The sequence below is a fragment of the Orycteropus afer genome, unplaced genomic scaffold (assembly GCF_000298275.1).
Source record: "Orycteropus afer afer isolate SDZICR_OR568_19922 unplaced genomic scaffold, OryAfe1.0 scaffold00149, whole genome shotgun sequence".
Lineage (NCBI taxonomy): Eukaryota > Metazoa > Chordata > Mammalia > Tubulidentata > Orycteropodidae > Orycteropus > Orycteropus afer.
In genome coordinates, this window is record NW_006921736.1 from 8,070,899 (window position 1) to 8,095,970 (window position 25,072).

At 41.0% G+C, this 25,072-nt stretch overlaps 1 protein-coding gene across 1 annotated transcript in view; it reads right to left on the reverse strand.

Annotated features, from left to right (window-relative positions):
- EIF4E3 (eukaryotic translation initiation factor 4E family member 3) overlaps positions 1 to 25,072 on the reverse strand; it is a 79,423-nt gene that overhangs the window by 19,221 nt on the left and 35,130 nt on the right. Inside the window, exon 3 of the mRNA XM_042781679.1 lies at positions 12,621 to 12,693. Within this exon, the coding sequence (XP_042637613.1) occupies positions 12,621 to 12,693 (73 nt within the window). The remainder of the gene's footprint in view (positions 1 to 12,620; positions 12,694 to 25,072) is intronic.

Sequence of the window (25,072 nt, forward strand, 5' to 3'; positions counted from 1 at the left end):
TTAGGGAGGGATCCACTTTTGGAGAAAGAAAAGCTATGAAAAGGTTTAGGTGGTAGATTCCCAAGCCATAGGTCATAATGTACCAGCCCTGCAACAGGTAAACTCTTGATCATGTAGACCAAGCTCAGTGCCAGTGTCACAACCCACTGTACTGCTGTGTAAGGAGTAGACTTGTCCAGCCAGGACTGGTAGATTTGTCCAAGTCTTGTGAAAAACCTGTACACACAGAAGGTTTCCCATAGATGGGATCGCCAACACTGCCTCTATGGACATTCTGTAACTCGCAGTGCTGTGGTGGCGGGGCTGTGGAAAGGAGGACGGGGCAGGTGGCGTGCCATGCTTCTATCGGCTCAGGATGCTGTAGCCAGCATTTCCACTCCATCCCAAGAGTCTCATTTTAAAATTTTCTTGGCAGAAAATTCCTATGTCTTTGGGTGATGTAGGACATTACTTGGCATGGCTTTTAGCCATGGTCTTTGTGACTTCTACAAAATGACTATGCAAATGTGAAGTGCTTTGTGATCTACCAAAGGGACTGGACAGCTTATTATTAATGTTAATAAGGTACACGGCACCCTTGTGTGGGTGGGACTAGATTTAAAATGAACCATCCAGAGGCAGAAAGAGGAATCTCACAACCAGCAAGAAAGAGCAGCCAGGAATGAAGCACATCATCAAACCCAAGATCTGTGTGCTGGATCTCTTCAGCAGAGAGACAGCAGAGAGATATCAAAGAAATGGCAGCAGCAGAGGCAGCAGAACCGAGAGACCAGCACGAGACAGAGCGGTGGGCTTGCTGGCCCATGAAGCAAGAAAGCTGAGTGTCTTTTGGGAGGAGGCATGCTGGCAGAGTGGGGTGTACCTAAGAGCTCTGTAGCACTTGCCCAAGCAGAGAAGATGCCAGGCCAAGAGGCCAAAGTGCTAAAGAGAGGTATGCCTCTGCAGTGTTACAGAGGAGCCTGTCCTGGTCAAAGAATTGAATCCTGAGCATTCCTGAACCTGAACTGCAACCTTCTGCTTACCTAATAAACCCCGTAACTATGAGTATTGTCTGTGAATTCTGTATGGCTATTGCAATGAATTATCAAACCCAGCAGAGTAGTGAGGGCTGTGGGAGGGACAGCTGGTCTCATAATTGGTAAGGAGAGTTGGAGAGTGGTAGCATGTCTAACTTTTGCCTCATAGGAAATCAAGTCGGGCTGATGCTGCTGATGGTGATTCTCTCCCGTTTGTGAAAGTAGAGGAGGTCAGAGGACATTACCCCATGCCCATTCTGCACCTGTTGCAAACCTTGTCCAATACACAGAATATCTGTTAAGCATGTCTGATTGTGAAATAGTGCAACGAATAGCTCCTGAGGACCTCTTACTTTCCTGCAAAAGTAAAAAGGCTTTATGCTGGAAGCTTGATTATGATTATGATTTATGATTCTCTGTAACATATATTTTAATATTGAGATGCCAAAATTTTACTGTTGATAGAGCCTTGCAAATAAACTTCAAAAGCTTTTAGGCTTATAATTAATTCTACTTGGCCTGCAAAGAGTAGATTGTAGAAAATCATACTAAAATTGTAATAGATTGTGGCTTATAGTAAAACTAGGCACAATGTGTACTAGTGTGTAAAAACCAAAACCAAACTCACTCCCATCAAGTCAATTCCAACTCATAACAACCCCCTTTGGATTTCTGAGGTGGTAAATCTTTACGAAAGTAGATTGCCCAGTCTTCCTTCCACGGAGTGGCTGGTGGGTTTGAACCACCAATCTTCTGGTTAGCAGTCAAATGGCCTAGGAAATATCCACCAGATAGTGCTTAATGAACACAATATGTATTAGTGATAGTTAAGTGTTTAATGAACACAGGGTATATTGTTGTTGTTGTTGTTGTTATTTGCCGTCGAGTCGGCCCCAACTCATAGCGACCCCTCCTTGGGTTTCCGAGGCAGTATCACTACGGAAGTAGGATTGCCCAACCTTCCTTCCGAGGAGTGGCATATTAGTGATGGTTAAATGTTTAATGATAACCTAAGAACAAAGATAGGTATAACAGTAATACCAAGAGGATATGCCCTCATCACAACAGCCAACATTTGAAAACACCAGTTTTGGATAGTGCACTGTAGTAAGTCCCTGGGGAAGTGAGCTGAATACATGCAGAATAACTTTGCCCAGTGGCAATCCACTCCTTAGTGGGTAAGTTCTCCACCATCATTTTGGCACCCTCCTTGAGGAAGTGATGCAGGGCAGATGGTCTTCCAATGGAGTTGAAGACCTGGATTTAAAACTTAGGTTTTAAATCTCTTGAAATCTAAGTGTCCTCCTTTGCATAATGGGTATGGTACACCTATTGCAATGGATAGCTTAATCATTAAACATAATGTGACACCACTTTGTAGCAATTTTTTTTTATGGAAGTAAGGAATTGGCAAACTCATTAGACACTGGTGACCATTTGATAAATCTCTATTTACTAGCTCTGACTGGACTAGTATGTCCTACCTGACACTATTCTGACAAATAGATAAAAATTCATCACAGGAGAATTGGCAAATTTCCTCCTCCACTTTCTACTGATGTTCTGAAAAGAAAGAATATATTTAATCCATTCTGCCACCCTCTGTCTCTTGACTCATGTAATTGCTCCATTTACATTCAGTGTGATTAAACAATAGGTATGAATTCACTGCTATAATTTTGTTATACATTTTTTTTTTTGGTATTAATGGTTCCCTTTTCCTCTTAATTTTCTGTGTTAAGTTCTTTTTGTACATGGATTTTCTTTTCCCATCAATCATCGTTGTTGTCGCTTTTGTGTTTCCTAAGGCTTTTGGTTTCTTATTCTTTATTTTGGTGAGTAGATTTATTAATTTTCTTTGTGGTTACTAATTTTATCCTCTTAAACTGAAAACAGTCTATTTTGAAATTGCCTTGACTTCCTTTCCATATGGAAGGTCTACAACTACACTTTTTATTTCCCCTTTTTGTTTTGGAGTTGTTATCGTGTACAGCCTAAGACCTCTGCTTCTCTGTAATCAGTTTTGTAGCTTTATTTTACTCTTGTGAAACTGTTATCTGAGTTGGTATCTGGATGGTGTTGGTTTCTTTATCTCAGGTTGTTGTATGATGTTGTTGGTTCTCTAACCAAAGAACTCTATTTAACTCTTTTTGTAAGGCTGGTCTGGTTTTCACAAATTCCTTTAATATCTATCTTTGAATGTCTTCGTTTCACCATCATCTCAAAGACAATTCGATGGACATGTGATTCTTGGTTAGGCAATTCTTTTCTTTCAGGGTTTTTTTATATGTCATCCCATTGCTTTCTTGACTGCATGGTTTCTGACAAGAAATCAATCCTTAGTTTTACTGGTGCCCCTTTGTAGTTGACACTTCATTTTTCATGAGCTGCTTTCAGAATTCTTTCTTTGTCTTTGGTTTTGGAAAGTTTGATTATGGTATGTCTCGGTGAGTTTCTTTTGTGGTCTACTCTGTTTAAGGCTCGCTGGGCTTCTTAGATGGAAATCTTCTCATCTTTCATGGTATCTGGGAAGTTTTTTGCCAACATATCTGCGAAGATTCTCTCTCTCCACCCTCCTTCTGGAATTCCCTCTTGATGGTCCCACATAACTCTTAAGCTTTCTTCATTTACCTTCATTCTTTTTTCTGATTGTTCTCAAGCAAATTAGGATCAAGAGATTTGTGCTCGATTTTGATGACTCTTTCTTCCTCAAACCAATTCTACTTGTGTCCTTCCACTGCATTATCTGTTTCTGGTATCTACTGTTAATCTTCTGAATTTCTAGTTGTTGTTTTTACAGTTTCTAATTGTCTACTGAGTCTGTCATTTTGATGTTGTATTGTTTTCCTGAATTCTTCTACATACCCCCCTCCATTTTCCTATGTCTTTGAGGATCCTAAATATAATTTTTTTTCAATTTCTCCTCAGGTAGTTCTATTACCATTTCTTCCTTAGGAAAATTTTCTTTCCCTTTATTTTGCTCACTTGTTTTGAGCTATCTTAGCCTGTTTCTTCATATGATTTGTTATTGTCTGCCATCTCTGAGACATTAAGGTGTTAATTAATTAGTTAATATTTTTATTGTTATTTCTTTAGGTTTATCTTGATTCTTTTGATTTGTTTTGATTAACAGAACAGGCGGGGTGAGTGTGATCTGTTGATCACTGGTCTGGTGGCAAGAGAGCACTTCCCACCTATCAATAGGTGAGCAAGGGGGTGGCAGGGTGGGCACATGCTGCCACCAGTCATCATTCCAGCAGCACAGGAGTATGTGCTGGGTGGGTGGGGTGGTGTGAAGATGAGCAGCTTAGTGAGCATCCATGCTGCTGCTGCTTGCTGGGTAGGTATGGCAGTGGATGGGGACAGATATGTGTCACCAGTCATGAGCAGGGCAGGGCTGGGGATGTGGAGAGGGCTTGTACCACAGTTCACAGGCAAGTGGGGCAGCAAGAGTGGCTCACTTCACTGGTCACCAGGAAGGCAAGGGAGGAAGAGCACACTCCTCACAGGATTCAGCCATCAGGACCTGGCTCCAACCAAATGTGACATGAGGAGAGCTGCCCAGAGTCTAGTCAGGTGGGGGATCTGACACTCTATGGATCTATTACTCCATTTACACCACCCACCCTTATGGTCAGGGACCACTGCTGGTGAATGGTCTTGTCTTTTGTTCCTGGCTCCCTCTCTACTCTATGGTCACCAGTATCCCTGGAGTTCTTGCCTGCCTTCCTATATCCCCCAGACGCTTTTTTTTTTTTTTTTTTTAATTGTGATTTGAGTGGAAGTTTACAGAGCATATTGGTTTTTCATCCAACAATCCATACACATTCTGTTTTGTAATATTTACTGCAATCCCCACACTGCAACAGCATTGTTCACAATTCCTCCCTATGCTTACCCCTTCCCCTTGTTCTTCCTTCCTATCCTCTCCCACCTTCCTAGCTCCATACCTGTGCAAATGTTGTCCTCTTGGTCTCAGATGCTTGATTGTTGTGATGAGGGCATGTTTGTTGTTGTTGTTGTTGTTAGGTGCCGTCGAGTTGGCCCCGACTCATAGCGACCCCTCCTTGGGTTTCCGAGGCAGTATCACTACGGAAGTAGGATTGCCCAACCTTCCTTCCGAGGAGTGGCTGGTGGGTTTGAAGCGCCAGCCTTCTGGTTAGCAGTCAAGTGCTTTAGCCACTATGCTACCAGAGCTCCTGGTATTACTGTTCACCTTATAGATCTGTCTACAGTTTGCTTGACAGTTGAGTTATCGGGATTAAGTTCAGATCCTGGCTTGAAGGCTGTCTAAGGGTCATAGTCTTGGGAGTTCTACTCTGTCTTTCTCAGACCAGTAAATCTTTTTTTTTTTTTTAATGATTTTGAGTTCTGTTCCACATTCCCCCCTACTCTGTCCAGGACCTCTTATTGTGATCCCTTTCAGAGCAGTCAGCAATGATAGTCAGGTACCATCTAATTCTTCTCGTCTCAGGGTCATGGAGGCTGGGGTTCACATGCTCCATTAATCCTTTGAATTGTTTCCTGTGTCTTGGATTTTTTTTCACTCTTCTTTTTCTCTGGATGCAGAGAGACCCATAGTTGCATCTTAGATGGCTGCTCACAAGCTGTTAAGATCCTAGCCAGTACTCTCCAAAGTAGGATGTAGAACATTGTCTTTGTGGACGATGTTAAGCTAATTGACTTTAGTGTGCCCCAAGACAACATGGTCTTGATCCCCCATTCCCTCAAGGTGTTTGTATATGATGAAGGCGTTTTCATAACTTTTCCCCTCTACTATATTCATGACTATATCTGCAGCACATATAAATATACAGGTAGAGACAGCCTCTGTCAAATCTATATATATTTACAGGTATAGTTCCATTAGCCTTTCCACCCCTATTCAGCTTGAGTGTCTGTCTATGCATCCACTCCTCAATCACTATTATTAGTATTATTGTAGGACTGTGTGTATAACAGTATTCACCTCTGTTACCTTTAACTCTAGTGCTTCTCCTATGTCTTCCACTGCCTTGATCATTTTGTTCTGACCTTCTCCTTACTGTATTTGCCTTTCCCTTCACCCAAGTTAGTATGTGTCTACACTCCAGTTGGTGATTGTCCATCCCTGCCCCTCATCCATGGTACCTTCAAAGAACAATTCTTTCTGTATATAAACTTTTTCTTAACTTTTTACAGTAGTGGTCTCATATAATAATTGTCCTTCAACTAGGAGCTCTGGTGGCATACTGCTTAAGACATGTGACTGCTAATCAGAAGGCTTGTGGGTCAAATACACCAGCCACTCCTCGGAAGGAAGGTTGGGCAATCTACTTCTGTAGTGATACTGCCTTGGAAACACAAGGAGGTGTCATTTTGAGTGGGTTAGTGGGTTATTGATCAACTAATTTCACTCAGCATAATGTCCTCCAGGTTCATCCATGTTATAAGGTATTTTGCAAATTTATCATTATTCTTTAATGCTGTATAGTACTCCATTGTGTGTATGTACCATAGTTTGTTTATTCATTCATCCAGTGGTGGGCACTCAGGTTGCTTCCATATTTTTGCTACGTAAATAAGGCTGTGATAAATATGGGTGTGCGTATTTGTTCATGTCATGGTTCTTATTTCTGTAGGATATGTCCCTAGTTGGGGGACTGCTGGATCACATGGTATTTCTATTTCCAACTTCCTAAAAAGGGCTAAACCATTTTTCACAGCAGTTGTATCATTTTACAATCCCACCAGCAGCGTATGAGTATTCCAGTCTCTCCACACCCTCACCAGCATTTTTTGTTTCCTGTTTTTTTAATTTTGCTATTAATGCTGGGGTGAGAAGTTATCTCAGTGTAATGGCTAATGCATCTCTAATGGCTAATGATCGGGAACATTCCTTCATGTCTTCTTTGGTGAAGTGTCTGTTCATGTCCTCCTGTACTTTCCCCTTAGATCTCGCTCACATCTTACTCACCTTATTTCACTCTGGGTCTATCTACAGTTTCTCTGCCTCTTACTGGGTATCTCCTGAAGTTGCCTTCCTGTACTCATCATCTGTGGTCACTGCTTACATTGTCTCAAAATGGCCACCTGGCACTAGGCTGGCTGACAGAGCACCTCTGATCTGTAACTCTCCTCGTTCATGGTTTTCATTCAGTTTCTCCTTCCAATTGTGTTCAACCTGATTATTTATCCTTCCCTTTGATCTCCACAGTTCCAGGACTGTCATCTGCATCTCTTTCACTTGGTTTTCAGGTCTTTGCTGTAGGTGGATGGCATGGTATATCCGACTAAGCCACCAGGCTGTCTCTCAAAAGAACATCCTTCAAAATATGTGAGAAAAAAAATGTGCCACGTGTTGACAGACAACAAAGTAATACTTCTGTTTTATAAAACAACAAAACAAAACCACACAGGAAATACACATTTAACGAAAACAATCCAGGATTTTGTTCCTAGGGTTATAGTATGTATGGCAGGAGAATAGTTTTGAAATATTAAACAGAAATATTTTCATTCATTAGGTATTTCTACTTGCCTGAGGCTTCCCACCTATTGAATCAATGGTATTCCTGACTTCACAGGAAGGGCAGAAAGCACCTGAGCAGAGAAGGAAACTGAAGATCTGAATGGGTGTTTTTAACTCACAGCAGACACAACAGGCTGAAAGCAAGTTCTTTTGATTTGAAAGAAGAGCTAGTATTTGAGAGAGAAATACATTTTGCTTTGAGTTCTAGGGCTTAACCCAAAGTTAGGAGGCAAAGTTTGGAGAACTGATCATCTAGTTGATAAGAGGAAGGATAGGATGTTAGAGCAATTTCCCATGATATAGGAAGAATTTTAAAAAAAGAAAGAAAAGGAAAGAAATAAAGCTCTGAGTTGGGAAGTTAAAAGCTTGGCATGAGAGGAGTGGGGTTAAAATCCTGATAGAATGGAAGAGAAGATGCCAAAAAAGTAGGGCAACATGTATCCTGCTTCCTGGGCAGAGACCATGCGGCTACAAGCCTCCTATAGACATTTCTCATTCTTTCAAGCTGAGTAACATGGTGGGCAGGTCAGAGAACAGCCAAAGACGCAGGAAGCATTATTCTTGATGGGCCTGCCATAACCTTATAGTCTCCCTCATTCAGGTGGGGTGTGGGGAAGGTAGCCAATATTTCCTATGTTCCCAAGTTGGAGCAAGAGATTGCTAGAAGGCCTAGAGATAGAAGGAAGCCTGAAGTCTAAATATGGGTATACAAACTAGAGGCATTCATGTCCTGTGACTATGGCAAGGCCATGGATGGTGGGCACAATGCCAAAGGCCAGGTGTATTGCTAGCTCATATGGAGAAGGGAGAATTTATCAATCATTTTCCCTGAAAGGCACTTAAATGGGAAGAGACCACATTTTATATTTGAGGTGACTAAATTTTAATTTGCAAGATTAAATCTTACATTCCCACCACAGGATATTTCCATCACCCTCCATTATCAGCGTTGTTATTGTTGTTAGTCGCCATGGAGTTGTCCCTGACTTATGGTAAGGCAATGCACGATGGGAATGCACCATTGTGGTTCATAGGGTTTTCACTGGTTAATTTAGGAAGTAGATTGTCAGGCCTTTTGTCCTACTGCATCTTAGTCTAGAAGGTCCGCTATAACCTATTCAGCATCATAGTAACATCCAAGTCTACACTGACAGGTTATGGCTGCACATGAGATGCAATGACTGGGAATCAAACTTGAATCTCCAATGCGGAATGCCAGAATTCAACCACTGAACAACCACTATCCCCTCATTGTCAATACTGACCTACAATACCTTCCTCTCTGGGGGAAAAAACCCAGCAGTAGTCATTTCCCATGGATTTGGAAGGCAATGTGATGCCCTAACTTAATGACCCAGTACAGCACAGCAGCTCTCTAGTTGGGTAGCTTCACCTTTTGATAAGATCCTGTAGGGGCAGGATGTGTTGGTATCAATGGCAGTGCACACAAGGGTTTTAGAGAATGTAAGGAACATTCTCTTAACTTTTTAATAGTTTGTATGTATTTTTATGAGTACTTTTTATTTATGAAATGATAACAGATTTCCATTTGCAGAGGAAACAGGAACTTTGGTTTTAAGTACATTTAAGTAGAAAGTAAGTCAATTTATGGAAAATATCAAGTAGAAAATAGTACAAGTGGGACAAATTGTGAGGAAATCTTTAAGGTGATAACATGAATGATTGAGGTTTGGGACAGAGTGCTGTGCAGAAATGAGTTTTGAGGAGTGGAATTTTTAGTCTTATGGCAGGAAAGACTTAAAGAGCTCAGAGATGAGGGAGCTTTCCCTTACAAATAACATCGGGCACGAAGGTCTTCATCCTCCTACAGGTAATAGTGGGCTTGTTCAGAAGCTGTGTTCTATTCTGTACTGTGTCTATTTAGGATGCAAAACCACGAGGGAAATGTGGAAAACTTGGAAATGTTTACAAAAGAGTAAAAGGAACCAATAAACATCTGGAAAACAAACCTAGATAAAAAATGGAATTTTCCAAGAAAGGGAGGAAAACAGGCAATGAATTTAACTTCAGACAGAAAGAATTACTGTTGGCTATGATAACAGTGTCCTCAGGAGGGGTTACTGGGTCATCTGGAGACACGTACCTCCTCCCCTACTCAGTTAGGGTGGAGTGAAAGAAAGAGGAGTAAACTAGAAGTGGGGAGAAAGTTCTAGATCCAGAGACATGGAATGATGGATTGTTTGCACTAGATGGAAACCTATAAGGCTCAGCTTCCCTAGCTAATAACAGGGCCAGCAATTCCTCCTTCACCCCCATCAGTGTTTCTAACTTGCTGAAGAGCCTCAAAGTACAGAAAGCCACTTTGCCTTTATATAAAATTATCATTAATAACATACGATTCTTACATTTTACCCATACATATGTGGGGGGGAAAAAACAGACATGATTAGGAGTAAGTTTTTTTTGGTTTCGTTTTAAAGAGAGAGAGGTTAAGAATCAACTAATCATCACAGACTAAAAAGACAGTAGGAGAAACAAAGCAGGTCCTCAAGTATCTTTAAAACTGGTATTCAGATTAGTTCTTGAATAACTAAGGACTATCCTCAAGGTATCAAGGATATTCAAGGCTGAAATCCCATAAGATATTCAGAAGTTAAATATAATTTCAAAAGTAGAAGTATTACCAGTGGTATAATCCTAGGTATAACTGCTTGAAATAAAGAATCTAGAAGCAGTAGTGTAGAGTTTTCTGACACAAAGCATGACTGAGGAAAAGTACAAAAAGATACTCCAATAGAAAGTAGGCAAGTTATGGCAGATGACCTTATTATTATTTTTGGGCAATGTCCATATGCTTTTTACTTCATGGTCCCATTTCTTTCTTACATTACAATATCATCAGTCTTGTTATTATCTCCATTTTACAGGTGAGTAAAGGCACTCTGGTAGTACAGCGCCTAAGGCATTTGACTGTTAACCAGAAGGTTAGTGGTTCAAATCCACCAGCTACTCCATGGAAGGAAGATGGAGCAATCTACTTCTGTAAAGATTTACCACCTTAGAAAACCAATGGGGGCTGGATGAGTCAGCATCGACTCAAAGGCAGTGGATTTTTTTTTTTTTCCTGTACTGGTGAGTACACCAAGATACAAAAAGGTTGAATTAACTTGCCCTAGCCAGTAAGTGGCATATAGAGGACACAAACCAGCCAATGTGACTACCCCAGTACCCACACTCTAGCCAGCTGATGAAGCTAAGGGGCACAATCCAACAATACTTTACTAAGTAAAAACTACCAACATTTAAGGGCTAAGTGGCAAGTTCTACCAAGAACTATGCACAATTTCATTTAACCCTCCCTTCAACCCTGAGTGGCCCAAAAAGTTACCATGCTCAAAAGGTTGGCATTTTGATTCTACCTATAGGCAGAAAGTGCCTTGGAACAAAGTCCCAGCAATTAACTTCCAAAAGATCAGCCACTGAAACCCTATAGAGCACAGTTCTATTCTGAAACGCAAGGGATAGCTAGACAGCAACTGGACAATCTTAGCAAAACCCAAACCCACCACCATCAAGTTGATCCCAACTCACAGCAACCCTATTGGACAGAGCTGAACTGCCCCACAGGGTTTCCACGGCTGTAAATCTTTATGGAAGCAGACTGCCTCATCATTCTCCCACAGAGTGGCTGGTGGGTTTGAACCACCAATCTTGTGGTTCGCAGCTGAATGCCTTAACCACTGCGCTGAACCAATCCTTTAATCTGATTTTATTAGTGTCTGCCCCTGGCCTCCAAAGCACAGCTCTGATGACCTTCTAGCATGAATCAAAAGTCTAATGGTTACCTCAAAAGATCAATAGGATCTAAGAGCTTTTGCATGAGGGTAGACGTTAAAATCAAGTTCTCTCAGGTCTAGAAAATAACTGCTGGGAAGAGGTCATAAAAGTCAAGAAGTCACAAAGGAGAAGCAGCAAGGGTAAGCGTTCCCAGACTCTGACAGCATTTGTCTCTCTGGGCACTGGTCCATGTGCTGCCTTGTGACACGGCTTGTACTCTGACACTGAGTACAATTCAGAGCAACACTGTTATTTTGCTTTCCACATGTTTATGTCATTCTTCCAACTAGATCAGAAAAGCTCTGTGATGGAGAGTGTGTCTTTACACCAGCTTACTACTCTTAGGAGCCATGAATACTGTTAAAAAAAAACAAAACCAAACCCACTGCCATGGAGTTGATTCCAATTTGGAGCAATCCTACAGGACAGAGTAGATCTGCCCTATAGCGTTTCCAAGGCTATAAATTTTTACAGAAGCAGACTTCCTCATCTTTCTCCCATCAACTTTTTGGTTAGCAGCTGAATGCTTTAACCAGTGTGCCACCAGAGCTTCTTAAAGACATGGATTTTGTTGCAAACTCCTCATTCTTAAACCACCTTAAGTCAGCTTTTCGTGTGGGTCTCGTGTAGGTGTTGTCTTTAAGTGCCATCAAATCTGTTCTAATTCACAGCAACCCCATGTACAAAAACAAGGGAACATTGCCCGGTCCTGCACCATCTTCACAATTGTTGCTGTGCTTTGGTCCATCATTGCAGCCACTGTATCAATCCATCTCTTTGAGGGTCTTCCCCTTTTTCACTGACCCTCTACTTCACTAAGCATTATATCCTTCTCCAGGGACTGGTCTCTGGAGGTTTATTTTAGGTGTTGTTGTTGTTATGTGCCACTGAGTCGGATCCAACTCATAGCGACCTCTCCTTGGTATTCCGAGGAGGTATTACTACGGAAGTAGATCGCTCAACCTTCCCTCTGAGGAGTGGCTGGTGGGTTTGAATCACCAGCCTTCTGGTTAGAAGTCGAGTGCCTTAGGCACTACGCTACCAGAGTCCCCTCATTTTAGGTAGTGGATAAAATTTTAGCAGGTCACCAAGAAAAGAGCAAGCCAGCTGGGCTGTGTGCTTGGCTAGCTTCTAGGGTGGACTTAATAGGAGGCAGCTGGCCACAATGGACCTGAGAGCCAATGCATGATCAGAACCCTGGCACAGACAACAGCACAGTGGCAGTTTTTAAGCTGCATGGTTAACTGTTCAACATGTACTGTGTTAACCCAGCACATCGCTTTACTTAATCTTACCTGTACTGTTTGTACTGTGTAGATTTTCTTCAGATTTGATGCACACTCAGCTGCTGTGGCACCAGGGAGGGATCTAATCAGATATAAGCAAAAGAGCAAACAAACAAACAAAATGAGTAGGTAATGTTGATGAAATGTTCCTCAATATAATTTTGCAGATCTTAATAAAAATTAAGCCTAAGACCACAGAGTTGGACACTTCTGGGATGCTATTTAGAATTTAAATGTTAAATTCCTACTTTGTGAAGTAATGTATTTACTTCCTTTAAAAACATATATATATATATAAAGGCATATTTATTCTGTGGAAATTCAATTTAAACAAAAGGAAAAGCATGTAAGAAAGATATTGGAAATCTTAAAATCACATTTTAAAACATACTAAAATAATTTTGTAATAACCAAGCACTTCGCTTTGGACTTTAAGTAAGAAACTACCCCTTTTGTACAGATGACAATGAAGACGCAATGTCTTGAACCTGGTTATGTGTTTGAAAAAAGCCAAGTGACCATCTACTTTTATTTTCCTGATGGTAAATATCCATGAACTCTTGAGAAACAGAGTGACCTTCTGTTTACTTTAAGAAAACTTTATTATTACTAAAGTCAACTTTAGTTTCATCTGAATATACATGCGTTTCCAAAACACTAGCTTTGAAAATACTTCCAGTAATTTTCTTCAGCTAATTTCATTAGCTCACCTTGTGATCATTATGTATTAATCTTTAGTTTGCTGTATGTTCCACTAGATGGCAACATACTACAGGTTTATTCACCCGAAAAACCAAGCACTAAAACTGGCTTTACCATTTCCAAGGAGAGGGGGTAAAATTCGTGTGGTCACCTAAATCCTTAGAAGTTCAAGCCTTTCAATTCCTGCCCCCTTTTTCTTTCTCCCTAAACTGAATTAGCAGTTCCTGCTCAAGTATGTTGGGGTCCAGCTACATCAGGCCTAAGATTATAATCCACTATACAAACAACACTCCTCGGAAGGAAGGTTGGGCAATCCTACTTCCGTAGTGATACAGCACATAACAACAAAAACAACATACAATGCTCAAACACCCTATGTCCGGTGGCTAGGTGAAATTAATTGCTTGCTGAGAGAACAAGTACTTGAGCTCATAGCAGACCTTCTAGAATCTGAAATCTATACCAGCCACTGCTGCCCGAGACACAGTCCCCAGGGAACCTCAAGATACTTCCAGGACAGTCTTCACGAAGTTGCACACTAGAGATTTCACAAAACTTACTGGTGCTCAGAGGCAGAAAATGGCCCAGCAAAGGGCTGTGTGTGAATGTGGGGTGAGGCTGGGATAGGGCCAAGGGGCAGGGCTCTACAGGCTATATTCCTGACCTATGCACCACTCCTAAGTGTTGAACTGAATATCAAAATGCATTTCTGAATACAGCTCCACTATGTGAGGGTCATTTGAAAAAAAAAAAAAAAACGCAAATGAAACCAGTTGCCCTAGAGTCAATTCTAACTCATAGTGACCCTATATGGCAATCTAGGACTGCCTCATAGGGTTTTCAAAGCTGTAATCTTCACAGATGCGCAAAGATGTAATCTTCACCCCATCTTCTGTGGAGTGGCTGGTGGGTCCAAACCTTTTAGTTAGCAGCTGAGTGAGTTAACCTACAGTGCCACAAGGGCTTCTCTCTGTAAAGATTACAGTCTTGGAAACCCTATGGGGCAGTTCTCTGTTCTATAGAGTTGCTATGAGTCAGAATCAGAAGCAGACTGCCAGATCTTTCTCCAACCCTTTGGTTAACAGTCTAGTGCTTAAACCACTGAGCCAGAAGGGTTCCTTTGGAGGACATTAAGGAAGCATAAAAGGAGGTCTTTTTATGTGATGTGGTGCCTCAGGCATTTGACAGCTAACCAGAATGTTGGTGGTTCAAACCCACCAAGCTGCTCCGCCAAAGGAAGATGGGTCAAACTTCTGTTAAGAATTACCATCCCAGAAACCCAAAGAAGGTCACTGTGACTCGGAATTGACTTGATGGCAGTGTGTTTGTGTTTTTTTTTTTTTTTTGTTTTTTTTTTTTTTTTTTTTTTTTTTTTTTTTTTTTTTTTTTTTTTTTTTGGAAGGACAAACAATTATGGACTAGTTTAGGAGCAAACAATGGCTCCCCAGAGGGCAAGCCAAATCTGATCAATCTAATTTATATACTGGGTTTACAACTTTTCTCTACTTGTATACAAATTTGCTGAACCTTTTTTAAAAAGAAAATCCACAATAGCCAACATGATCATGTTTTGTTACCAGACTTGAAGCCTAAAATAACCGGTTTGAACAGTGAAGAGAGAGGCACTCAATCAATCCCCGGCTAATGACAGTGCCTCGGCCCATGACGAAATGCATGCATCTGTATGGGCTGACTCAGGAGCTCTGGTGGCACTGTGGTTAAGGCTTTGGGCTGCTAACCAAAATATTGGTAGTTCAAACCCACCACCCATTCCACAAGAAAGAGATGAAGCAGTTTGCTTCTGTAAACATTTACAGCCTTGGAAACCCCATGGGGGTCACTAAGGCTAGGACTTTACTCAATCTGGCAAAGGTTTATATGGATTGACTGGGCTTGTAGTTACTTAAGCACCTACTGGGGTAATTATTACTTTAGTATGTAATACAATTTTGTGCCTTTTTTGCTTAAAATATAAAAAGACAGAGGAAATAACTAAAATGCTTCTTTTCCTGAACAGTGTTTCACATTAAAAAAAAAAAAAATCTATTGCTTTTATAAATCTACTGCTATCGCTTTCAATACTGGTTTTCCTTCCTTAGCTGGCCTCTCCAACAAAATGTGCTCTGCAAATATCCCTAAAGCCCCTAAAGCAGAGTACAAAGTGAAAAAAAAATGTACTTTGCATCTTTTTTTCATTTTTGAAGCTATATATTTCAATTTTAAACCAACTTCAAAGTTTCAATTTTAAACTAAGTTTCAGTTCAGTGTATGAAGGCTTAGGGAAAGTATAATTTGAATGTTCACCTCAGACAGCACAATGTCACTTTAAGCAAATACAATAGGAAGACAATGCCATTTAGTCTAGGGAAAAAACCAGTCTTTGATAAACATTTGTTCTATATGCTTCTTTTTTATTGATGCAGGCTCCATATTCTGGTCTCTTACTCATCTTCCACTGTAGGAGAAAACTATATAAAGTCATTTAGTTTTCCTTAGTTTCACTGTTCAAATTTTTGGAAGAAATCTAGTTTCCAAAGCCCAAGGACAGCTCTACAGTAAAACAACTAGGAATTGTTTATTAGTGCAAGGCAATAACAAGAGCTAATTTGTACTTAATGAATACTTGCCAATGGGCTAAGCATTTGCTTCCACTGCAGCACTGAATGTCTGCAACTCTACCTATGTAGCTGCAGTGTAGTAAATTACTTAGTGTGGCTTTTCTACCCATAAGTCTTTGTAAACTCCAAGGTGGGATTTGCTATGAGCAACTGAGGAGGCTCCTGACTGCTGAAGCTATCCACCTGGGTTATTTCTGTTGGGCGTGGCACAATACAATGTTCTGGGAGGTTCCCACTCTCTCTCAAGTGCTTAGAGTTCTGATGCTGTGATTGGCTAGTTTGACCACCCTTCAGGGCTCAAAAGGAGGCCTCCTGGAGGCAGAACTCTCTCTGACTGCTGGTTGAGGAAGACGTGCTGCCGAAAGAGACACGCGCCCCTGAAAGGGACATGTGTTGCTGGGAAAGAGACGCAAGAGACATGCATTGCTGAGTGAGACACCGAGGGACCAGCACTGCTGGGAAAGAGACTGTGAGAGACTGTTGGCTGAGGGACGGTGCGCTGGGAGAGAGCCTGAGCATTTTTCCTGAACCTGAATTGTAGCCTGTGGTGCTTCCCTAATAAACCCCATAATCTGTGAGCTCTGTGTGGCCACTGCAGTGAATTATCGAACCCAAGAGAGAGGTGGTGGGTGCTTTGGGAGGAACGGTTGGAGCAAGGGCTAGAGGGGGGAGGCAGCATGTCTGGCCTGGCAGGAATAGGCCTTGGGTTACTGCTGGTAATCCTGTCTTCCTCTTGTAGGGTTAGAGGAGGTCAGAACATGTGGCCTCCTTGCTGTTTTTGCAGTAGCTATTATATTATTTATCACCATTTTATAAGGGAGCAAGCTGCAGTTAAGAGTGATTTGGTAACTCACCTAAAGCCACAGAAATATAACGTAAAGATAGATGACCTGGCTGAATGTCTTGCTCTTCACCCTTCATTGCTGAGCTCATGGTCAAGTCATACACACACTTAACTATTTGTGTATTGTTCTCATCATGACCACCACAATACATGACTGTATCCATATGACTTTCTCAGAGGAAACTATTAAAATATTCTTTCCAAGAGGAAGGTAGGGAACATCCTCCCTAAAAACAACAGGGTAACTCCCAAGTACAGCTCCATCTTAGGAGGGTAACATCTTATAATGCCAATGCCTTGGGGTTTGAAAGGAAATACACCAGGTCCCATGGAAACTCAAGTTTTCTCCCTTCTTAATGGAGGAGGCTGAACTCTGGGACCTTAAAGGTTCCTTACTGCTTCTAGACAAGTTTTTGAATGTGCAGGTTTCAAAGTAACAGATCAATGCCACTGGAACTACTGATGGTGGCAAGGGGTTGGCTAGGCCAGAATAAAGCATGGCATTCTTCTTCCAGCCAACTCAATTCCAGTAATCACTGAAAAACACCAATATGCTCAAATCTCATAAATCTTTAACAAGTGAAATTAGGCTACATCAGCAGAATCAGTCTCAAAAGGGCAATACAAGCTTTTATTATTATTGTTATTATTATTATTATCTGCCTTGTAAACAGGTCAGTTTGTACTGCACTTGCTGATTCAAAGTTGAACCAGAAGCTGTGCTGTCTACTGCTACTGTTTCTTAAAGCAACAGTGCAGGCTGGTTCATGGCAAAGATGCAGTTGGGGTAGCAGGCAGACCTCACCCTTTTTCTCCTGTTACTCTAACAGGTAACTGTAGCAACTGGAAAGCAAATGTTTGTAACGGATTTCAGTGGAAACACTTCTTGTAAGTATCACGTAAAAACCGGTACATTCTCATATCCCTGAAGAACCATTTTACTTCATTCATGTTAAAAACTTAAACTTGGCCAAGAGTTCCCTAACCACCAAAACTCTCTCTCTCTGCAGACCTATGGTAACATTGCCTTCAGGGGACATGGGACAATATCTTGAGACATTTTTTGACTGTCACAACTGGGGGTATGCTCCTGGAAAAGTACTGGCTGAGTAGAGGCCAGAGATGTTGCTACACATTGTCCAGGGCACAAAATGTCAATACTGCTGAAGCTGAGAAACCCTGTGACAGACATATAACAAACAGTCTCAGAGGATTTCCAATTTTTTAAGCAAAAAAATTGACTGTCAACTTCTTCCACCTGCTGGGGATAAAGCAGTGATCATCTAGACAAAGCCTTTGTCCCCACGGAGCTTATGTTCTACAACTGGCATACCTGCTCTTGAAGTCCCCAGGCTCCTGAAGGCAAATAAACAATGTCTGTGGTGGTAGTCCTGTCGATTCTAACTCATGGTGACCCCACATGACAGTGTAGGGTTTTCTAGGCTGTAATCTTTAAGGAAGCAAATCACCAAGTCTTTCTCCTGTGCAGCTGCTGGGTGGGTTTGAACCCGCAACCATTTTGTTAGCAGTGGAGCACTAAACTGCTGTGCCAACAGAGCTCCTATAAACAATGTTTAAAAAAATACCCACTGCTATCAAGTCAATTCTGACTCATAGCTACCCGCACTGGGTTTCCAAAGCTGTAAATCTTTCCAGAAGTAGATAGCCTCATCTTCCTCCCATAGAGCAGCTGGTAGGTTTGAACCTGTGACCTTTTGGCTAGTAGCCAAAAACCTTACCACTATGCCACCCATTTGCCTGGAGGAGATAGAGATAGAGGAAAAGGTTGATAGACAAATATATATATTGATTACGACCATACCTAAAAGGAGACATAGCCAGAGCTATGGAAAACCACAGAAAGAAGGAAAGAAATCAGGACTCACTTTCATATTTTCTGAATTCTATGTTGTCCTCACACAGTAAATGCCTAGAGCCCAGCATACGGGAAAAAAATGCTGTGATAGTTGGAGCTGTGTGTCAACCTGAGTGGACCACAATTCTGTGTGGTTTAAGCAATTGTGATGTGGGTTGTTCCAATGATGGATCAGATGCATATGTTTTGAGCAGCTAATCTGGTGAAAGGGAGTTTCCCTAGGGGTGTGACCTGCTTCCAGTATATTTATGGTCATCCTGGGAAAAGAGACATTTTTCTGTGGATCAGGATTCTGTTGTGCTGCCTACAACTGTCCATGAGCGAACAATCCACCATTCAGCCCGAAGATCTTAGATTCATCATTTTTTGGAGTCAACAGCCAGCATACTGCCTGCCAACCTTAAGCTCCTCAGCCCCTGCAGCTGCTTGACTTGAGAAAAGCCTCCAGCTTGATGTTTGATCCAAGAACTTGGGACTTGCCAGCTTCTGTAAGTGTATAAGCCATTTTCAAATTCCTCTTCCTCTCTCTATATAAGCTTTGCTGATTTTGTTTCTCTAGAGAACCCAGTCTAACACAAATGCCCACTAATGGATCAGATTAAGGACTTTGAACTGTTTCACCAGAAGCTTCCCCTCTGATTTAATAAAATTAATGTAGTAAGAGCTTCCTTTCATATATTACATGAAAAGGTTTGTATATATTGTCTCTAATCCTTACAGTAACTCTGTCAGGTTGTTATCATTATCCCCACTTTACAAATTAGAAAACTGAGGCTCTGTTTTTAAATGGCAGATCTGGGTTCTTCTCCCAACCTGTCTGGCTCTGAAGCCCATGATCTTCCTCTTTGAAGTTGCATCCCAATAAAACTCAAGCAGTCATTCTCAGTGTGGGTGGTCACATACAGCATCTGTTATGGCAACTACTTCCCTCACCCCTTCTTAGATGATCTACGCCCTCCTTAGCCCACTCATTGCTCCTGTTTATCATTCTTTTCTCCACTACCATCCATCCAGCTACAAACACTGTTGGGAGGGGAGCAGAAGTAGAAATGCAGGAAAGGGTCTGATGCAACCAGAAGCCATGGCAACAATGATACTTCAAAATGTGATACAAACAACATAATTCAGGAAGAGCACATCTACAGGTCATCATTTTCTGGAGCTGGGCATGAGAGGAGTATAATGTACCAAACAAAAACTACAGATAAGGCAGGAAGCTATAGGGGTTAAGTGCATGGACTTTAGAATCAACAGATCTGAGTGTTAATCACAGCTTTGCCACTTACCAGCTGTGTGACAAGCCTGACTCCCTCTCACCCTCAGCTTTACCTCTTGAATTCTTTTTAAAACACTGTTTCTAGCTCATTGTTTTGCTACTTGGACTACATCAATAAATGCTACATAAGCATTTCTTACAGCCCTGGCATATAATAAGCAACTGTTCCTGTTCTCCCCGTTGTCTTCTTCTTTTTCATATCATCATCATCATCATCATCATCATCAAGGTGGACAGACGAACTGTATGCCAACAAGAAAGACACTGGAACTAAGAGACAGTGAGCACATTTTCCGGTATGTGAGACAGAGAGTAAAGGCCACAAAAATATGTGTGAGTTACATGTAGAGCTTTCAACCCTGTCCTCAGAAAGGAACGCCAATCAGACACACTCTGGGCATAAAGCCACAGCTACACTGAGAGTTCCTCTTGGACTCACCCAGAATCTGTGATGGCTACAGAAGAAATGGGAAAGGAGGCTTTGAGGTCAGCCAAGTAGATGATTAGTGTAAAGATACCAAAGGAGCTGTTTATGTTACTTAAGATCCAAAACGCCCAACTCCAGGTTTTTATTACTCCTGTATGTCTCCAATTCAATAATGGAATAACAGGAAATACAGCTTAAAAATCTTTATGTAAAAAAAGTTTTATTTTTCATTTGAGTAGGAAGAAGGTTCAATAAGATTGTACTGCTTACTTAAATGGTTTCCAAGCACCTACACACCATTTATACCTAAAAATTTAATACGTTAATTACAAATCATCTACTCATCAAAGCAGGTGCCTGACAACCTCTATAAGACAAAGTGTTTTTAGCTTAAGTCTGAAATGCTTGAAAACATTTCATTCTCTCTCTTCTTCAAAAAATACTGGACCCCCTCCCTTATCAATGAAAAGACTGCATATCATGTACTATGTGCACACATCACCTCATTTCATTCTCACTAAAACACTATACAGTAGAAGTAGTTGCAATTCCACTTTGCAGATATACAAACTAAGTCAGAGAGAAATAAGGTAATGTGCCCAAAGATATACAGCTGGTTAATCGGAGAGCTTAAATGAAAGGTCACCTGAAAGCCTGCCCTTAGTTAAACCAAACTCACTGCCGTGGAGTCAATCCAACTCACAGCAACCCCTCCTTGGGTTTCCAAGGCAGTATCACTACGGAAGTAGATTGCCCAACCTTCCTTCCAAGGAGTGGTTGGTGGGTTTGCACCACTAGCCTTCTGGTTAACAGTTAAATGTTGTAGGCACTAAGCCACCAGAGCTCCTGTCCTTAGTTACGAGCCTTAAAATTACCACTTACTGTATGATGGATACTCTGTTTGGCACCATGGACACAGCTCTGCACCAACCATGATTCCAAATTTCCTGCAGCTTACAGTCCTTAATTCAGACTTTCCAGAAATCCAAATACACTTTCCCCATTAAACCACCTTATATATATGGATGCTGTAGTCTAAGTTCATTACTAACATTCACAGGACCTTTGCAAATAGCATGACCCGGTTAGCACCACTTACCAACCACCTAGGGATGCCTTTTTTTTTTTCTTTTTTTTAAACTCAGGATGGGGCTGAAAATGTTTTCTCAAACTCTGTCTATATCCTTGCCACTCAAAGTGTACTCACTCAACCAGCAGCAGCATCTGGGAACTTGTTAGAGATGCAGAGTCTCAGGCATTGCCCTAGACCTGCTGAAACAAAATCAGCTGAACAAATACCAGGTGATTGGAAGGTATTAAAGTTTGAGACAAACTGTTCTAAAGTTATATAAATTAAGTTATATAAATGCAAACAACTCATGAAGTAAATAAAAGCTAATGAACAACAGCATCACAAGAAAAATGTAAATATCACTTCTCTCATAAATGCATTTCTGTCATCACCTAAAAAGAGACAATCAAGGGGTTATCATTAAATGCAAAGGACACTCCTATAAAGGCACTTATATATGGGTTTTCAGAATTTTCTTCCTCTTGCTGTAAATTTAGAAGCAGAAGGTCCTTGGCTCAATTATTTCCCATGAAACTAGAGCTCAGTTTCCTTATTTGTGAAATAAAACAATATGCCCAGATTACCTTTCCAGTCTTGCCCAGAGATACGACAAGGATAGGATAAGACAGGAGAGAAGGGAGAGTTGTGTACCATCTGTTGTTCAGATTCACTGAGAAGCAGTGTTCATCAGAATTTGGAGTACCGTGCTTGGTGTCACACAGTCCTTAACTGAAATCTTAATTTGTTTCTATATTAGCTGTGTGACCTCAGTCAAGTCACTTTACTTCTCTGGGCCTCAATTTTCTCATCGGTAAAATGGTGCTAATATCACCTACTTCAATGGTGTAAGAATCTTGTGGGTGATTATATACAGTACTCAGTATAGTTACTTGCACACAGCAGTAAATGGTAGTTAATATTAACAAGTTAAAGTTTGAAACTTTATATGATACAATATATCTAAATACAGCAAAACATGTGAGAGCTGAAATTCCATAGAACTTCCCTGTTTCTCCAGGTCTTGCAACTTCTCTACCTTTAACAGGGTGTGTCTTACCACTTGTTTTTTTTATCATTTGTTTTAATGGAAAATATTTGAGTTTTCCTTCTCTGACAGGTTTCTGCCTTACACAAGTTCTGGCTTTTGCAGGTTTTACTGTACTAGCTATACACACCACAATGGTTAAGGTTATGTGTCAACTTGGCAAGGCCATGATCCTCAGTGGTTTGACATACATTATGTAATCACCCTCCATTTTGTCTGATGTGAGCAGCTGATCAGTTGAAAAGGGAGTTTCCTTGAGGGTGTGGCACACATCCAACATATATAGATGTTCTGCCAAAGCTCACCCTCTCTTGATCCTGCGTCTGATTGGACATCTTCTGACCTCCAGGTCTTCAGATATGAGCCAGCAGCCTGCATCTGATCTGCAGATACTGGGATTCACCAGCTGCCATACTCCCATGAGCCAGCAGTCTGCCATCTGACCTGCCAATTATGGGTTCATCAGACACTGCAGCCACATCAGTCAGGAGAAGCCCCTAGCCTGATGCCTGACCAAGAGATTTGGGATGTGTCAGCAGTGACGACTGTTATTAGCTATTTCCTTGAAATAAAATTTTCTCAGTCTCCATATATATAATCATATTTTTACCCAAATAATCTGTGTGTTATACATTTCTGGGGAACTATGTCCTCCCCACGAGGTATTTTCATATGGTATTTTACACTAACACGTTAAAAAAAAAATTAGCATAGAATGCTTAAGAAAATACCTTGAGGGGAAGAAAAAAGTATAGTGTGTTTTATTGGCATAAAAATATGGTATACAATTCACCAGTTTTGCTCCTTTAGAGAACTCAGCCTAAGATATTTGGTACCAAGAGTGGTTCTAGAGGAACAAAATCATAAGACCAAATGGATTCTCAAGTCTCGCTAGTCTTTACAGGTACTGATGACGCTGATTCCAATAGAAAAGAGGGCACAGCTAATCCCATACTCTGAGGTGGCAATGTTATTGTTGATGTTGTTATGTGCCACTGAGTTGATTTCTACTTATAATGACCCTGTACAAAAAACAAAACACTGCCCAGTTCTGTATTCCCACAATTGTTGCTACATTTGGCCCATTTTTGCAGTCCCTGTGTCAATTCTTCACATTGTGGATCTTCCTCTTCTTTACTGACCCTCTATATTACCAAGCATAATGTCCTTTTCCAAGGGCTGGACCCTCTTGACAACATGTGCAAAGTACATGAGACAAATATCACTGTCTTTGCTTCTAAGGAGCAGTCTGGCTGTACTTCTCCCAAGACTGATGTGTTCATTCTCCTGGCAGTCTACAGTACTTTCAACAGTCTTCACGAACACCATAATCCAAAGGCATCAATTCTTCTCCTGTCTTCCTTATTCATTGGCCCAGCTTTTGCATGCATATGAAATAACCATGGTTTGAATCCAGTGCCCCTTAGCGCTCAAAGTGACATCTTTGCTCTTTAACTTTTAAAGAGGTCTTTTGCAGGAAATCTGCACAATGCAATAAATCACTTGATTTCTTGAGTGTTGCTTCCATAAGCACTGATTATGAATCCAAGTAAAATAAAATCCTTGATAACTTCAATCTTTTCTCCATTTACTATGATGCTGCTTACTGATCTTGTTGTGGATATTTTTCTTTTCTTTATATTCAGGTATAATCCACACTGAAGACTCATACAAAGGCTGCCATCTTTGACTGCATCAGTAAGTGCTTCAAATACTCTTCACTTTTAGCAAGCAAGGTTGTGGAATCTGTGTATTATAGGTGGATAATGAGTCTTCCTCCAATTCTGATGCCATGTTCTTCTTCACACAGTCCATCTTTGTGGATTATTTGTTTATCATACAGATTGAATAAGTAAAGTGAAAGGAAATAACCCTGATATATACCTTTCCTGATTTAAACCATGCAGTACCCTCCTGTTCTGTTTCAATGCCTGCCTCTTGGTCTATGTATAGGTTCCACATGAGCACAACTAAGTATTCTACAATTTCCATTCTTTGCAATGGTATCCATAGTTTCTTAAGATCCACATAGTCAAATGCCTTTCGATAGTCAATAAAACACAGGTAAGCATCTTTCTGATATTCCTGCTTTCAGTTAAGAGCCATCTGCTATAAGCAATTACATCCTTCGTTCCACATCCTCCTCTGAATCCAACTTGAATTTCTGGCAGCTCCCTGTTGATGTACTGATCTGTTTCTGAACTCTCTTCAGCAAAACTGTCCTTGCATGTGAAGAGAAATACACAAAGTATCACCACCAATGTATCAAATATTTGAGAGAGACAAGGCTCTCGATTACTGTTTATTTGATATTTTCTAGAATTCTGTCAGAATGAGGAGTATAAAGAAGGTGGTTGGTTGGTCCTATTGTTGCTAGACAAGGTGGTGAAAGAAAGGGATGAACACAAAGCTTCAGAGTTACAGCTCAGGAGTTCCAGCAAGAGGGCGGACTAGGCAGAAGGACTGCACAGAACCTCTTCAACAAAGAAAAGGGAAACCAATTAACACAGACACAGAAGATAATCTTGGACCCCTGAGGCTTGAAGGGAAGGATACAAAAGTGGACTAAACCCCAACCAGCAGAAGAATTTGCGTGAAAAT